The sequence below is a fragment of the Chinchilla lanigera genome, unplaced genomic scaffold (genome assembly GCF_000276665.1).
Source record: "Chinchilla lanigera isolate Chin_1 unplaced genomic scaffold, ChiLan1.0 scaffold00203, whole genome shotgun sequence".
Taxonomy (NCBI): domain Eukaryota; kingdom Metazoa; phylum Chordata; class Mammalia; order Rodentia; family Chinchillidae; genus Chinchilla; species Chinchilla lanigera.
In genome coordinates, this window is record NW_004955604.1 from 121742 (window position 1) to 136901 (window position 15160).

General features: G+C 64.2%; 3 protein-coding genes across 5 annotated transcripts in view; 1 reads left to right on the forward strand and 2 right to left on the reverse strand.

The window, feature by feature from the left end:
• The window catches only part of Cnot3 (CCR4-NOT transcription complex, subunit 3), a 12480-nt gene extending 12220 nt beyond the window's left edge, over window positions 1-260 (reverse strand). The window contains exon 1 of the mRNA XM_013510090.1: window positions 24-260. The gene's annotated coding sequence lies outside the window, so the exon portion shown is untranslated. The remainder of the gene's footprint in view (window positions 1-23) is intronic.
• Window positions 261-3747: 3487 nt separating this feature from the next.
• On the reverse strand, window positions 3748-14468 carry Prpf31 (pre-mRNA processing factor 31). 3 transcript variants are annotated; one of them, XM_005414862.2, is made up of 15 exons: window positions 14378-14468; window positions 14194-14295; window positions 13269-13453; window positions 13103-13163; window positions 11145-11228; window positions 10761-10858; window positions 10053-10159; window positions 9708-9877; window positions 8336-8493; window positions 6494-6583; window positions 6086-6213; window positions 5931-6003; window positions 5320-5448; window positions 5133-5231; window positions 3748-4091 (listed from the first exon to the last, which is right to left on the reverse strand). In XM_005414862.2, exons 3-15 carry the CDS (start codon window positions 13443-13445, stop codon window positions 3966-3968), a joined length of 1500 nt encoding a protein of 499 aa, XP_005414919.1. In that variant the 5' UTR covers window positions 13446-13453; window positions 14194-14295; window positions 14378-14468; the 3' UTR covers window positions 3748-3965. The 3 variants fall into 3 exon arrangements, with proteins under 3 accessions (XP_005414919.1, XP_005414918.1, XP_005414920.1); XM_005414861.2 differs by having other exon boundaries at window positions 13269-13456; XM_005414863.2 differs by lacking the exons at window positions 14194-14295; window positions 14378-14468 and adding an exon at window positions 14104-14183 and having other exon boundaries at window positions 13269-13456.
• A 147-nt stretch (window positions 14469-14615) lies between these two features.
• The window catches only part of Tfpt (TCF3 (E2A) fusion partner (in childhood Leukemia)), a gene marked incomplete in the record, with an annotated part of 3443 nt that continues 2898 nt past the window's right edge, over window positions 14616-15160 (forward strand). Inside the window, 2 exon segments of the mRNA XM_013510092.1 lie at window positions 14616-14708; window positions 14919-15160. Of these exon segments, the coding sequence (XP_013365546.1) occupies window positions 14686-14708; window positions 14919-15160 (265 nt within the window).

Here is a 15160-nt window from a genome sequence, read left to right on the forward strand (position 1 = left end):
CCAGCCGAGCCCGACGCTCTCACCACAGGAGCTGGCGCCGCCGCTGAGGAGCTATCGCGACAGGCGGGGGAGGCGAACGCCCGCCGCCGTTTTCTGGCGCCCCGGACCCTCGGGCGCTGCGCGAGAGCGGCGCGAAGCGGAAGTGGGGCGGGGGGAGTGGGTCCGGGGTTGTTCTGACGACGGGGGTCGGGACTCAAGGGAGGCAGCGGCGTCGGCCGATGGCTCCGCGGAAGCTGACCGGGCCCGGTCCAAGATGGCGGCGGCGGAGGCGGCCTCCCTCCTCTCTTCTCGTCTCTGGCGCCGACCCGCCCCCGACCCCCGAATGTAGGCCCATCATTGCTCCTGCCGCACGTCGCTCTTGGCCGCAGGACGCGCCTTATTGGTTTTGGGCGGGGATGTGGCCGACCCTCTCTCGTGGATTGGGTGAGAGCTACAAGGCGCGGCGTTCGATTGGCCTCTCGTGCAGCTGGCTAGGATTGGTTCAGATTTTCTTCCCGCTCCGCCTCCTCCTCCCGCCTCAGGGCACAACACGCCAGCGCGAGGACCCATATGTCAATCAAGAGGGCTGTGTGATGCTGATTGGGTGTACCCGCCCCCCCCTCCTCTAAAGCAATTGGTCGGAGGGAGGAGCTAGGCTGATCAGGGGCGGGAAGTCGGCCGTCAAATTTGGAGCCGTTGTTAATTGGTTCCGAGGGATATTCTTCCCTAAAACCATTGGTTGGTCGTGAAAGTGGGTGAGGAAAGCGGAGGAAGGCATGGAGAGTGGGAGTTGGAGGCGGCACATCTAAAGGGAGACAGACAGCTGCCTTCAAAGCGAGGGGCGGGGGGAGTAGAGCAGAAGTTATCTGCCAATCAAAGCAGCCACGGGCTAAGGAGGAGGAGCTGGGCAAGAAGACCCACCCCTTTCCCTTCTCTGGCCCTGTCATTCATCTCAGTTGGGCCAATAGCGTAGCGAGGGGGCGGCACCTGCGCGTAGGGCGTGCCCTGCCAGGTGTGCTCAGGCCAGGTGCGGGCTCCCGAGCATCCTGCGCGTCCCGCGCGCCCCGCCCAGGTAGGGGCGTGTCTGTCTCCGAGCTGGACCATCTTTCTCCAAGCGCCCCTGCTTGACACATCTCTGAACCTCAGAATTTGCCGAATGGAGGAAGGGGCCAAGCGGAGACAGCGCCTCCCAATCCCTGGCCGCGTGCAGAGCGGAGTGGCTGGGGCGCTCCTGGCGTCGCTCGTTTCCCCGCGGACCCGGGGAGCGCACTCGGCACTCGGCCAGCTGCTCCCTCCGGGCGGGGTGCCGGTGTGAGCCCTGCTCGCTGCGTTTGTTTCTGCTCATTTACTGTCCCTTCCTATCGGCCCAGTTGGGCCCCGTTGGGTCTCAGCTCTCAGCGGGCGCTCCCGAAGGAGCCGAGGAACCGCGGGAGCAGTGACCCGTGCTGGGGGTTGACTGGGCCCCGCGCTTGCACGAACTGGGAGCAGCGGGCCCAGAGCCACACAGTGGAGCCAGATTTGCCCCTGTCCTCCAGATGGGGAGTAAGGCAAATCTAAACCTGAAACAAGCTTAAACACGTACCGAGCCGTCCTGCGCCCTCCCCGTCAGAATCACTTGAGGCAGCCGGGGTGGTCACACCTGTAATCCCAGCACGCAGGAGGCTGCGGGAGGAAAGCCATCGCAGAATGAAAGAAAAAAGTAGGCCGATTCAGGAGCCCCAACACGCTCCCCGGTGTGCTAATGGCCCGTACTTCACACACGGATCCCTGAGGCGGGCCTCTCCAGCGTGGCTGCATAGTAGAATCACCTGGGGAGCTTAAAAAACCAACTCAGCTACTCGGGAGCCGGGACACTGCCTCCCTGCGCCGGGGCGGGAGCCAGGCCTCAGCCACGGTTCCTGCGATGAGGCCAGTGTGCGGCTCACCTAAGAGCCACCTGCGGGTCCTCAAGGCGTGGCCCTCAGTCAGCTGAACATGTCACCTGAGGGGTGTTTGAATTGCAGTTTGAGCCCTACTCTAACAAAACGGGATCCAAATGCGCCCAGTGACCATGTCTGAAGAAACCTTCCAGGTAATTCTGAAGCAGTGAACTGTTGGTGACAGGATCTTGCCATGGAGCCCAGGCTGGCTCCGAACTCCCCACCCTCCTGCCTCAGCCTCTGGAGTGCTGGGAGTACAGGTGTGCACGTCCACGCCTACTTGGAAGCGCTGAGTTTTGAGATTCACTGGGGGGGACCTGGCCACGAGTGAATGATTAAAGATTAAACTGTGGGCAAAAGCGCAGAGGCTGTGTGACGGGTGGATGGCTACAACGCAGGGAAAGGCGCACATTGACAGTGCCAGGCAGAAAGCATGCCGGCTGTGGGAATAAACAAACTGGGGCGGACAGCACGCAGGCTCGAGCAGCGAGGGCTCTGACTGTGGGGCGAAGGCTCACCGGCTGTGAGTGCAAGGACCAAGCAACAAGAAGCTCAGGGGCGTGGAGCCTGTTGTGCGTGGCCGCGTCCTTCCCTCTTCCCCAAGGAGAAGCGCCCAGCCTGAGACAGCCCCTGGCCCAAACCGCCCTCTCCTGCCTTGTTCTTATAGAGATTCTAAGCAGCCAGGGAGCTCTCGGCTCGGGGCCGTTTCTTCACCCGGAGCCTCCCCGGCAGTTTGGGCCAGGAGCTGTCTCAGGCTGGGCGGTGACCATGGAGTCTCCTCCCGTCACCTTGTCACCCTCCATGCCGCCTGAGGCCCACACTTCCAGTCACAGCTCCACACTCCACCCTGCCCGCCCTGGCAGGGGCCAGGTACACTCAGGCCCTGGGGAAGGGGGTTCTGAACAGACTTGGGACAGAGAACGCTCGCCTGGCAAATGAGCGGAAGCAGCGAAGCTGTCAGTTTCCAACACGATCAGACCTACAGGGTCCAGGGTCAGACCAGGCCGTCCTGAGGCCAGGGAGGAACCTGCACTGTGTAGACTCTGGGGTGGGGGGGTGGGCTGCAGGGTCACAGAGCGGTGGTGACAGAGGAAGGGACAGAAAGAGCAAGATCTTGAAGCCAGAACCTGGGAACCCAGAGACAGACCCACGTCTCTGATAAGAAGCCTTGAGCCGGGTGTGGTGGTCCACACCTGTAATCCCAGCACTGGGGAGGCTGAAGCAGGAGGGTCACAAGTTCAAGGATATCTGCTACACAGTGAGTGTGAGGCCAGCCTGAACTACACAGTGAAACCCTGCTTCAAGTGACAAAAAAGCAAGCCTTGACCTCAGAGGTCTAGGGACCAGGGCTCCCCGGGACCCTGGTGAGCCCAGTGGCCACTCTTCATTAAGCTTCCAGGGGAACCGTGGTCCCGTGACACCTCCTGGATGCCCACTTTCCCCAGCCCCATGAGCTGGGCCCATTCCCAAGACAGACCATACGCACACGTGATCCTGTAGCTCTCCTGGTAGGAACCTACACAGCCAGAGGAACTTGCTCCTACCGGGCAGGACGCCCACCTGCCTTCCCATTCCCGGGGCTCCCCCCACTCCCGGGCCCGCGAGTCCCAGCGGGCGCCTCTCCGAGCATCCATCCTCTCCATCCTCCTCGGGCCCTGGGGAGCCTGTGGCTGGCAGGGTGGCAGCGTGGCACGGCCACTGCCAAGGGGACCAGGACCGTCCAGTGGCAGCGACACTACAGAAGGGGCTTGGACTGGAAGGGACAGTCAGTCTGCAGAGCTGGAGGGAGGGTTGGGGCGGCCGGGTCAGGCACTCCGGCTCCCGTGGGTATGGACAAGGGACGCCGGAAAAACCTTGCTGCTGCACTTTTAATTGCGCTCTCTCCACAGGAAGCGTCTCCTCTCCCAGTTAAAATCACACAGCCGTCTGCACGAGGAGCCCGGCTCTGCCTGTGTGGCGTGGACTCGGCCCCAGGAGTCTCCGAAGGCCTCCCGCCCCGGCTGAGGGCCAAGGCGGGCGGCTCTCTCTGCCGAACCCCCGCCCCACCGTCCCTCCGCAGCCGCGGCTTCAGGTGGACGTGATGCCGCTCTTCTCACTCTTCACCTTGAGGAACTCGGCCATACTGGAGAAGTACTTCTGGCTGGCCTCGGCCACCTTCTTCTCAGCCGCCTGTGGGTTCACGATCTCCAGGCCCTGGACGGGAAGAGCGGTGACAGGAAGAGGATGTGAGTGGCCAGGTCCCCGGCCCCTCCTGGTGGCCCCCGGGGCGGCGCACTTGAGGACCCTCACAGTCTCCAAGTCCCTGTTGCCTCCAGAGGCTTGGACCTGGGGGCTGGGGGGAGGGAGAGCGGGTGGCTAGATTCTCAGCAAGTTCCCCAGGGGACGCTAAAGCCACCTCTGAGGAAGCCCCCTCCCTCCCTCAGGCTTCCTAGGGCGAAGCTGAGGCCAGAGGGAGTCGGACAGCCTAAAGTTCTAGCACAAACTGTAACTCCACGGACCGTGAATTCTTTCTTCCTTTCTTCAGTACTAGGGATTGAACCCAGGGCAGTGAGCTCCATCCCCAGCCCTTGTTACTTGTTGATACGGGGTCTCACTAAGTTGCCCAGGCCAAGCGGGAACGTGCAGTCCGAGAGCGCCAGGATGTGAGAAGGGTACCACCTCAGCCAGACCGTTTTCAGCCTGGTAGTTCTTATCTCCCTGCTGCGACCCCCATCTCCGTTTCCCCTGACACCCGCCGCCTTCTAATCCGCAGCGTCCCCCGCGCCGCGACCTCCCCGGGAGCCAGGCTCGTCTTCGCGGCTGTCGCTTTCTTCCCAGCCCAGGACAGCGCCGGGGGCCCCGTGGCTCCACAGGGTGGGCTCACCAACCCGAGGAGGAGACAGGCTGGCCTCCTGCGGCGCACTCAGGCACAGGCGCCACAGGCACCCGGCTCCACGCTGCCCGTCGCTGCAGGCTGGGACGTGAGCTAGGGAAGGCACCCACGCCCGCCTGGCAGTGAACGCGATCGCAGTGCAGCTGTGACGTCACCCCCATTCTGAGTGCGGTGACCAGAGGCTCAGAGCTGGCTCCCTGCACATGGCCCCAGACCCGACTCCAAAGGCACAGCGCCTGGAGCTGCCCGAGCCTTGAGTCTCCATCGGCCGGCCTCCGCCAGCCTCACTGGCTCTGCCAGGGCACTTGGGGCTGGGGCCGGGCGAGCCTGGGGCAGGCTCCCCGCCGCCTGGGGCTGGGTACCTGGAGTGGGGTGAAGGCCACACTGGAGGCAGTCCCCGAGGAGCGGTCTCGGATGGTGGACTTCCCGCCGTATACCACGCTCTGCTTCTGCAGGGTGCGCTGCGGGAGGGAGGGGCCGTGATGCAGTTCAGGCGGCCTCGGGATCCCTGGGCCCTGCCCTCCCCTGCCGGGCCAGGCCCCGCCGTACCTGCAGCGTCTTGGAGATCCTGGCCTTGGTGGCCTCATTCACTTGTGTCTGCCGCACGCGCCCGCTGCCCGACTTGCCGAGGTGGCCCAGGCTGAAGCCCAGGTCCTCCTGGTAGGCGTCCTCCTCGATCTGGGGAAAGGGGAGTTGAAGGGCGTGTGGCTGGGCGGCCTCGGCCGGCCCCTCCAGCAGTCTCCGGTTGCTGACCTCAGGCGCCCACTCAAGCACCCCCGCCCCTGCGCTGGGGACACGGGGAGCCAGCGTCCTGAGTCCTGGTGCTGCCCGGGCCGGGCTGAGCTGCCCTGAGCTGAGCTGCGAGAGGCTCTCTGGTGTGTCGAGCCCAGGGTAGCTGCCCTGCTGAGGCGACACCGGGCTGGGGCCTTGCAGGACCAGGAGACTGCCTGGAGTGCAGCCCGTGGGGGGCATGCACAGCGGGGGACACTCAGGGCAGGAGGGGTCAGCCTGGGGGCCTTTGGGGCCTGGCTGGAACCCGGGGCAGAGGTTGTGGGGAGCTGGGCAAGGACGACCCTGAGGGTCACACAGGGGATTTCAGGGTAGGAGGCTGGGGTGTCCCATAGCTGAGCAGGTGGGCGTGGGCTGGGGAGTGGACAGACCTCTCCGAAGCTCATGCGGTTGGCTTGCTTCCGGATCTCCGTCAGTCCCAGCCGCTCCTTCATCTTGCGGTACCTGGGAGGTTGGGGGTCAGCTGGGGGTGCCTGCCCTGCCACTCCCCAGGCCTGCCACCCCGCCAGGCCCCCAGCCCCCTCACCTGCGGCCCCCTCGCTTCTTCCGCTGCCCATCGAGGGGTGCGGGCAGCGGCTTCACCTGCTTCACCGGCGGCGGCTCCTGCCACTTGTCAAACTTGCGCTCAATCTCATCCTTGAGCTCGTAGCCCACCTGGGAAGGCGGCAGGAGGCTGTGACCGCCCTCCCTGGGGTGTGCCCTCCCGGGTGCAGTGGCTAAGTCTCATCTGAGACCTCGCCCGCTTCTAAACTCGGCCAACCCTGCCTGAGCTCTGCCCTGGGCTTGCTGCCTCTGCACGAGCCCTTCGACACAACTCCCCGGGCTGTCCCCAGCCACACAGCCAGCCCCCCAACCCAGGACAGGGCCACCCAGGCCTGCGAAGGGCCCGCCCGCCCCGCCACAGGTGCTCCCGGGCCACCCTGCGGCTGCTCACCTTCCCCTCCGAGCTCTCGTGGAAGCTGTCCACTCGCGCGGCCAGCGTGCACTTGGCGGCCACCAGCCGGGCCGCCTTCCGCCGCAGATCCTGGAGCAACGGGAAGGGGGTGGAGTCTGTGAGCCAGAGAGCCGGGGCAGCGGCGATGACCACGGGGACAGTGGCTGCCTCTCCCCGAGGGCTGGCCAGACCCCAGATCCCAGGAAGCAGGCCTCAGTGGGGGCCTGTCTGCTCCAAACAGCCTCAACACGCTTTCTTTTGCAGTACTAGGAATCAAACCCAGGGTCTCTGCACTGTGCCAGCCAGAAGCACTTATAAAAAAAATATTTTTTATCTTGAGGCGGGGTCTTGCTAGGTTGCTAAACTGCCCAGGCGACTCTCAACCTGTGATCCTCCTCCCTAGCGTCAGTGCTGGGGTCACGCGTGCCCCGCCAGGCCTGGGGCGAGAAGCCCGTGCTTTCCCCCAGCTTACAGTGAGGGGAGGACGGGGGCACGTCACAGCCGACAGGCAGCGAAGCCGGGGCCCAGCCACAGTGTGCCATAAAAGCCACCAGGCCAGTGCTCGGGTCCACCTCTGCAAGGCTCAGCTCAGGCCATCGACTGCCATCCTACTTCCCATGCACGGACAGTGTCCAGAGCCCAGCCGGAGCTGTCGGGATGGGTGAGGACTCGCGGGCACCATGGACCCTCCGCAGGCGGGGGGGGGCAGGTGATGGCTGCAGCACCCCTGCTGCCAAGGCTGGGCCTCCAGGAGCAGCCGGCCTAGGTTCTCGGTGGCCCCTGTCCTCGGGGAGGCACGAATGCCGGCAGCTGGTGCTGCTCATCTGTGCGCCAGCCAGCACGGAGGGCGGAGCCTGGGGAGGGCGGGGCCTGGAGGAGCCCCGCCTGCGCCGCGGCCACGCCCACGCCAGCTCGGCCGGTGACTGGCCAATCGCTGGGCAGCAGGGCTGGTGAGGGCGGTCTACTGGAGCAGAACAAAAGCCGCGGTTTCCAGGAGCCAGTGAAATGGGCTTTTCCAAAACCTTGGCGGCCGCCTCGCAGCACCTGAGCCGGACCGCTGCTGCGGCACTTGTCAGTGTCATCCCTTCCTCTACTGAGAAACCGCAAGCCCACTACGGAAGGCAGCTCCATCATTCCGTAGGTGGAGGCCGTTCCGTAATAATAAAGCTGGGCAGGGGCGCGCACACGTCATCCCAGGAGCACTTGGCAGGCTGAGGCAGGAGGATCACTGCGAGCTCGAGGCCAGCCTGGGCTGCATAAGTTCAAGGCCAGCCTGCACGACATAGCGAGACCCTGTGTCGAACACCCAACCCATCAAGTAAATAAATAAAATTTTTAGGGCTGGGGATTTAGCTCAGCGGCAAAAGCGCCTGCCTGGCAAGCGCAAGGTCGTGAGTTCGGTTCCTGGTACTGGAGAAAAACAAAAAAAAAAAAAAAAATTTTAAATGAAGCCTTTAAAATAAAAAGACCTGCCCGCCGATGCTCCCTGCCATTAAGTAAAGGTGGCTCTCGCGTTAGGAAACACGCAGTGCCGTAAAACCCACGGCCACCAGACACAGAGAGACGAAGACACCAAGCCGTCTGCGGTGTGAGGAAAGGCCTCGGCCGGCGCCCTTGCTTGGTAGCCCGTGAGGAGGCCCAGGCTCCCTTCTGGGGCGCCGGCCAGCCGGGGCGGCCACCTGAGCAGCCCAGTGGCATCCAAACGGGCCAGAGGGGTTGACGCCGGGCTCCACCCTCCGCTCACACACACCACTTGCGCTGCGAGGCCGCAACGCACCCAGCCCAGAGGCAGCTGAGCCGTGGGGCGGAGGGGTGAGGGAGGGGTGGCGGAGAGGGGCTCACCGGGGGCAGGGACTGCACGATGTCGCTGTGGTAGATGTACCCAGTGTGCGGCAGCACGGAGGTAGAGGAGAAGCCGGACAGCGTCTTGCGCTGGGCCCCGAGCAGCATGATGTTGCAGGCAGGCATCTTGGACAGGTTGGTCAGGCCGCCAGCCACGCCTGCAGGGGGAGGGCGAGGAGGGGGCAGGGCTCGCGCGGGCGTGCACTGTGCTCGCAGCCTCTGCTCCAAGCCCCTGCGCCAGGCCCTGGCCCTGCCCGGGAGGCTGAGCAGCTCGTCTCACTGTGCGGCAGGCAGGGAGCTCGTGAGGGGCGGCAGCTTGCCTGCGGGTACAGAGCCAGGAAGGGGCCCAGGAAGAAGCTGACCCGAAGTCCACCCAGCCCCACTCTGCGGACTTCATCGATGTGTGGTTTTTATCTGTGTTTGTTGTCGTGCTGAGGCAGAAGCTTGCTGTGCAGTTCAGGCTGGCCCTGAATTCACTCTGTAGCCCATGGCCGCCCTTGACCTTGCAGCACTCCTCCTGCCTCGGCCTCCTGAGTGCTGGACTGCGGGTGTGCGCCACCACGCGGCCCTCATCTAACCAGGCGCTCCCCACAGCAGGCCCTGGACCTGGCTCTGTTTCCAGCGAGGCCGCGTGGGCCCAGGGCGGGGAGGCAAGCCTCAGGGGCATCCCCACTGCTGACGGGGAGCTGGCGTAGGACTCTGAGGACTGGCGAGCCCAGGCCCTCCAGCGAAGGAGCCCGAGAGCCTCCGGCAGGACACGACGAGCTGCGTGACCGCGCGTGGCTGAAGGGGCCATGCAGGCAGAGCGGGAGCAGCCCAACTCTTGAGGAGGACAGGGAAGGGGACGTGCAGTGCCCAAAGGGGACCGGGAAGCTGGAGGGAGGACGCCCTGGAGTGCGGGAGCCCGGAAGCCGGGAAGAGCTGAGCCCACAGCGCCCACCGCCAGCCAGCAGCTGGGCAGGGTCCCTGGGGGCCCAGAAAGGGGGACGACAAAGTGTGCTGAGCACGTGACCGTGCGTCACAGCGCAGGAGACCAGGACAGGGCCAGTCACCATGAGGGCAACAACGTGGAGGGGGCCCGTGAGCGCTGCGGGCCTGTGACAGCCCAGCGGGGCGCCCAGTGAGCAGCGCCTCGAGTCTCGGGGCTGAGGGGAGCAGAGGGCCCTGAGACGGGTCCTGGGTGGAGGAGGCCAGCGCACAGCAGGATGAGAAGACAGTGGCTCCCGCAGCCACCCTCACCTCCTGCCAGCCCGGGGCTCCAGGATGAGCTGCCCTGCTGGCCTGGTCTCCGCCTGGTGGCCGCTCGGACCTCCAGGACAGACAGCAGGGAGCGGGCCAGGGAGCCGTGCACGGGCAGCAGAACGCGCCTCACCCATGATCTTGGCCGCCGTGGACGCGCCGACGATGACGGACAGGTTGGGGGCAATGAAGGACATGCGGGACTCCACGTACTCGTAGATGCGGTGCTTGGAGGCGTTCAGCTCCAGCGCCATGTCGCAGGCCTCCTCCAGCCGCTCCAGCTCCTCCTCGGAGAGCTGCTGCCTGCAGGGGTCAGATGATCCTGCTGGGAACCTGCCGCCTGCCCCACCCGCGCCCCTGCCGTGCGCCCGCGCGCCCCACCCGTGTCCGCCTGCCCCAGGCCTGGGCACGAGCGCGCGGGGAGTCGCAGCTCGCAGCCGGCCGGCCGGCCTGTCCCCGTCCCCACCGGCGTCCGTACCCCTGCGTGGTGGAGGCCGTGACACTGACCACCATGATGGTGGCGTTGGTGAGGATCTGCTGCAGGTTCTCGTTGTTCTTGCACTTGTCCAGGCTGTTGCCCAGCTCCTGGGGCGGAAGGGGCGGTCAGGGGCGCAGGGCAGAGGGGGCGCTCAGGAGGGGCAGCTCTGCGGCTGGGAAGGCCGGGGTCTGCACCCGGGCTGCTCCTGCCTCCCACCAGCTCCCGAAGCTCAGTGCTCAGAGCATCAGCACCGTGGGCAGCTCCGCAAGGGGAGCCAAGCGGAGCGGCCAGCCTAGGAGGGCGCGCCCACTCAGCGGGCCTCGGTCCACTCCAGCTCAGCGTGGCCAAGACGGGGACCTCCTCGGTCACATCCTCATCTGCATACAGGAAGGGACTCACTAAATTGCCCAGGCTGGGCTCAAGCTTGTGATCTTCCTGCCTCAGCCTCCTAGGCTGCTAGGATTACAGGCCTGTGCCTCCACGCCCAGCTCTGCCCCTTTCCTTGAAACAGCGGACGCCTCCAGGTCTGACGTGGCCGGACCTTTCCAGCGGCCAAAGCTTCACCCTGCCCCGGCTGCCCGGCTGGCTCCCACTCAGGCCTTCGCACTTGTGTGGCCCCATCCTCCGCCTTTCACGTGGCTGCCCACGCGCCGGCCTTTAGGTCTCCGCCCTCCCACACGGGCCCGCCCTGCCCGCCTCTCCGCTCACCTTGACTGTGCGGATATAGTCCAGTGCGTTGGGTACCAAGGACTCCAGCTCGGGAAATCGCTTCGAGTACTTGTCGCGGATGAACTTGTGGATGATGTCTGGGGCGGGGGAGGGGGCGTGAGGAGGCGGCCCTGAGGCCGTGCTTCCCCTCTCCTTCACTGGCCCAGCCTCGGCCCGCAGCTTGGCCCTGGACTCCCAGAGACTGCGCTTCCTGGCTCCGTCTACGCGCACCGTGGCCAGAAGTGACACGGACGGGCCCTCGGGGCAGCAACTGTGCGCTCCCCTCTCGGGCAAGCCGGGCCGGGCCGGGCCAGGGGCAGCACCCAGGGAGAGGCAAACAGGCGCAGAGCGCCCCACGGCAGCCCCCGCCACCCCAGCACTCACTCAGCTCGTTCTCGATCTCCACAGTCAGGTTGTTGGCATCCACGATGACACGGTACTCGGGGGCCGCCTCCACGGGCCCCATCACTGTGGGAAGAAGCGCGGGCTGTGTGCTCCCCATGCCGGCCAGTGGCACACGGCAGGGAGCGGGCCTCCCTCTTCCTTCCCTCCGGCCTGTCCTCCCGGCTAGTACAGACTTGACCTCGACCTGTCTAGACCCTCCCAGGTCCCTAGTGCCCCGAGGCTAATGACCGAGCCCCTAGAATGACACTGGAGGCCACGCTGTCTGTGGACGCCCCGGGAGGACAAGTTCTGCACCTACACTGCGCAGCTGGCAGACAGAGCGATCTGACCTGGGCAGGGAGCTTCCCCGCCCCAAGCCTGCCTGAGCACCTCCTTGCCTCCTGCGGCTCAGGTGGTGACGGAGCAGCCTCCTGCAGACGTCTCCCTCACCCGGGCCCCCTCTGCTGCACGCGGATCACAACCTGACCCGAGGGCTTTCATGTCACCTTCCCTGTACACACACCCGGGCTGGGCTCAGGAAATGTCACTCCCCTGGGCTCTCCAGGCCAGAGACTCTGCAGCCAGGCCTTGGACCCCAGCAGGAGCTGGCTCCTTCCTGAGCCTCCCCGGCGCTCCTGGCGTCTGAGGGCGGGCCGTGCTGTGCTCCGGCCCGGCCCTCTCCCCTTCTCTGCCTGCAAGTGCACTCATGCTCCAACTCCAGTCAGCCCCCGCCTCCAAGGCAGGCCCACTCGGTCCCTCCCGTGGCTCCAAGCTGTCCTGAGCGCACAGTACCCACCACGACTGCCTGGGATCTGGGCGCTTTGAAAGCAGAGACCAGGGCTGACTCAGTTGAGTGTCCAAGCAAGTATCTGAGGAAAAGAGTGTGGTGTGTCTCCTTGAACCTGCCTCTGACTACACCTCTCCCGTGCCCAGCAACCCCCAGAGCGCCCCGTAACTGACAAATTCCACTCGGGGTCCAGAGTCCCCTCCCGCCTAGGGGAAGGGGAATGGCCACAGGCCTGCCCTATTCACAGGCGCTCTGAGTACCCGAGAGGCGACCCGGAGTTCCCCGGAGCTGGAACTGACAAGAACTTCCAGGTGACACCCTAATAGTAGTGTATTTCTTTTACAGTTACTTTGGATTCACCCAAAGGTTCCAGTTTTCCATTATTAGCAGTCATACTTTTAAATTTTACACACACTTAAGAAAAAAGTGTTTGCTGACTTGAAAAAATACCTGAAGTAACAGAACACATGGTTTACAGATGAGGCCAAAGCCCAGGTCAGCCAAGAGCTCATGTCTGCCACCGCAGTGTGGGAATTTTATTTATTTATTTATTTATTTATTTATTTGCCAGTACTGTGGACTAAACCTAGGCCCTTTGTACGAAGCTTCATCCCCAGCCCTTTTTTATTCCTTATTTTCAGATAGGATCTTACTGTGTTGCTACATTGCCCTGGCTGTGCTCAAACTTGTGACCTTCCTGTCTCAGCCTCCTGGAGAGGTGGGATTACAGCCTGTGCCAACACATCCAGCCAGTTTGGGGAATTCTGAGACAAGTTCTATCGCAACTAGTAAGTTGCAGAATGAGGACTTTATCATGCAATGTTTTTAGCAGAGAAGCGGACTAAGGTGGGATGGATGAAAATAGGGCTCTGGCAGAGGCTGAAAGGGACAGACACTCAACACTGGAAGCCAGCAGGAGCAGAGGAGCCATGGGGCCTGGCACGACAATGAAGAGGGGAAAGGCGAGAGCGAGGACATACCTTCTTTTTTTTGGTACCAGGAATCGAACTCATGACCTCAGGCTTGCCAAGCAAGCGCATATGCCACTGAGCTGTATCCCCGGCCCCTTATTCTTTATTTCTTTTTTCAGTACCGGGAATCGAACTCAGGACCTTGTGCTTGCCAGGCAAGCACTTATGCTGCTGAGCTATATCCCCAGCTGAGGACGTACCTTCTGAAGCTTTGGCTTGCTTGCTGATGTACTCCTCGATCTTCATCATGATCTCAGCAAACTGCCAGGGAAAGAGAATGGAGTCACCACGGCTCTTTAAGGCATGACTGCATCATCACCTGTGCCGGGAGCCCCAGACCGGGCACCTCACACCCGCGCCCCTCACCATCTTGCTGTCCCACAGCTTGGCAATACTCTTGACAGAGTCCCCGGAGAGATCCAGCTGCGTCTCCTCCTGCACATCCTCAATCGCTGGCTCCTCTTCCTCCTCTCCATAGCTTCCTCCTTCCTCCTCCTCCGCTGCCTCCTCAAGGTCGGCCAAGAGCTCATCTGCCAGAGACATCCCAAGGCCTACTGGGAAGCAAGAGCTGGGTTCCCTAAAACTGCACCGGACCAAGTCTCTTTCTTTTCCTCCCGTCTTTTTGAGACAGGGTCTCGCTATGCAGTTCAGGCTGGCCTTGAGCTCACTTTGCAGCCCAGGCTGGTCTCGAACTCGCAGCGATCCTCCTGCCTCAGCCTCCCGAGTGCTGGGATTACAGGCGTGAGCCACCACGCCCAGCCCGAGCCCCACTTGATTACAAGAAGGATCTCTCTCCTGGAAGGCCCTGGTCCCTTTTTTTCAACCCCACTAGCACGCAGGCTCCCGGAGGTTGGGCGCTTCCTTGCGCTTTGTTCTCCAGGGATGTCTGCATCCCTACCCACGTGGACAGCGCACGCTGCCCACTGCCACAGTGCTAGGACTTACAGACTTCTCACCTTTGGGTCTTCGCAAATCGGCCCCCTTGGCCTAATATGCTCTCTGCCCCTCTCGCTAGTGCCCACGAGCTCCTCAGCCTTCAGCTCGCAGGCTCCGCGGGTCTCGCCCGACTAAGCCGGATTCCCGGGCATCAGTCCCGGCTGATTCCCTGAGCCCGATTCCCGGCTCTAAGAGCGCCTGAAACAATCTTGCCCTCGACAGGGCCAAGCCCAGGAGAAGCATAAGAGGCTTTGGGGCGACCAACCTGTGAAGGTCCGGCTCGCTGCTCACAAGCCCCCTCCTCCAGACCCCGGCGTCCGGCCTCCCGCCCTCCCGTTGTTCCCAAAACACTCACCTCCTGCCTCCCTGCACGACGGTTCCTAGGAAATTAGCCTCGCAGCCGCGGCCGGCGCTCGCTGATGACGCGTCACGCGCGCCGATCCGGCAAAGCTGCGCTCTGATTGGTCAGTTGGAAGAACTTTATTAGCGCCGACCTGCGGCGCGGACGGGTGAGCGGGTGGGAGAGGGCCTTAGCTTACGCGTGGCCTCGGAGAACCTCCGGGCGAGTCGCCGCGCCAAGACCGCAGAGGGTCGAGACTGGAATAAAGGCAGGAGCAGCACAGACGACTGGTAGCGCGGTGGAGGAGAGAGGAAAGCCGTTAGACCGCGATTTCGGGTGGGGCGACCGGGGCTGAGGAGGCGAAGCCGGAAGTAGGAAACTACAACTCCCAGAAGGCTGCGGGCTTCCTGGGCCGCGAAGCCTGATGGGACCGGTAGTTCTGCGCACGGCTCAACCTAGACGCCTGAGGCTAAAGGGGTGCGGCCTGGGGCGCCGGGAGCGGGAGAGATGGAGCTGGAGCAGAGAGAGGGGTGAGTGGCCGAGGCGCGGGCGGAGCCCCCGGGGCCGCTGGGGATTGCAGTTCGTTGGGCTGCTGTAATCCGCCCCGGGGCGCGGGTCTGCGCGGGGCTGGGGGAGGCCGGGGTTGGCGGGGACCCGGGTCCGAGCGGCCGGGAGGATGGAGGCGGCGGCTGGGGCCGGAGAGCGGGGCCCCGCGCCGCTCACGCCGCCCGGCCCTGCAGCACCATGGCAGCCGTGGGCTTCGAGGAGTTCTCGGCGCCGCCGGGCTCCGAGCTGGCGCTGCCGCCGCTGTTCGGCGGGCACATCCTGGAGAGCGAGCTAGAGACCGAGGTGGAGTTCGTGTCCGGCGGCCTGGGCGGCTCGGGGCTCCGCGAGCGCGACGAGGAGGAGGAGGCGGCCCGCGGGCAGCGGCGGCGCCAGCGCGAGCTGAGCCGCAGGAAGTACCAGGCGCTGGGGCGGCGCT

Excerpts from the sequence above, each read along its gene's own strand:
- Prpf31 (XM_005414862.2), bottom strand. The coding sequence starts at position 13,445 with ATGTCTCTGGCAGATGAGCTCTTGGCCGACCTTGAGGAGGCAGCGGAG. Across the intron at positions 10,859-11,144 it reads GGAGATCGAGAACGAGCTGA|ACATCATCCACAAGTTCATC; the intron begins GTGAGTGCTGGG and ends CCCCCGCCCCAG. Across the intron at positions 5,232-5,319 it reads GGATCTCCAAGACGCTGCAG|CGCACCCTGCAGAAGCAGAG; the intron begins GTACGGCGGGGC and ends TCCCTCCCGCAG.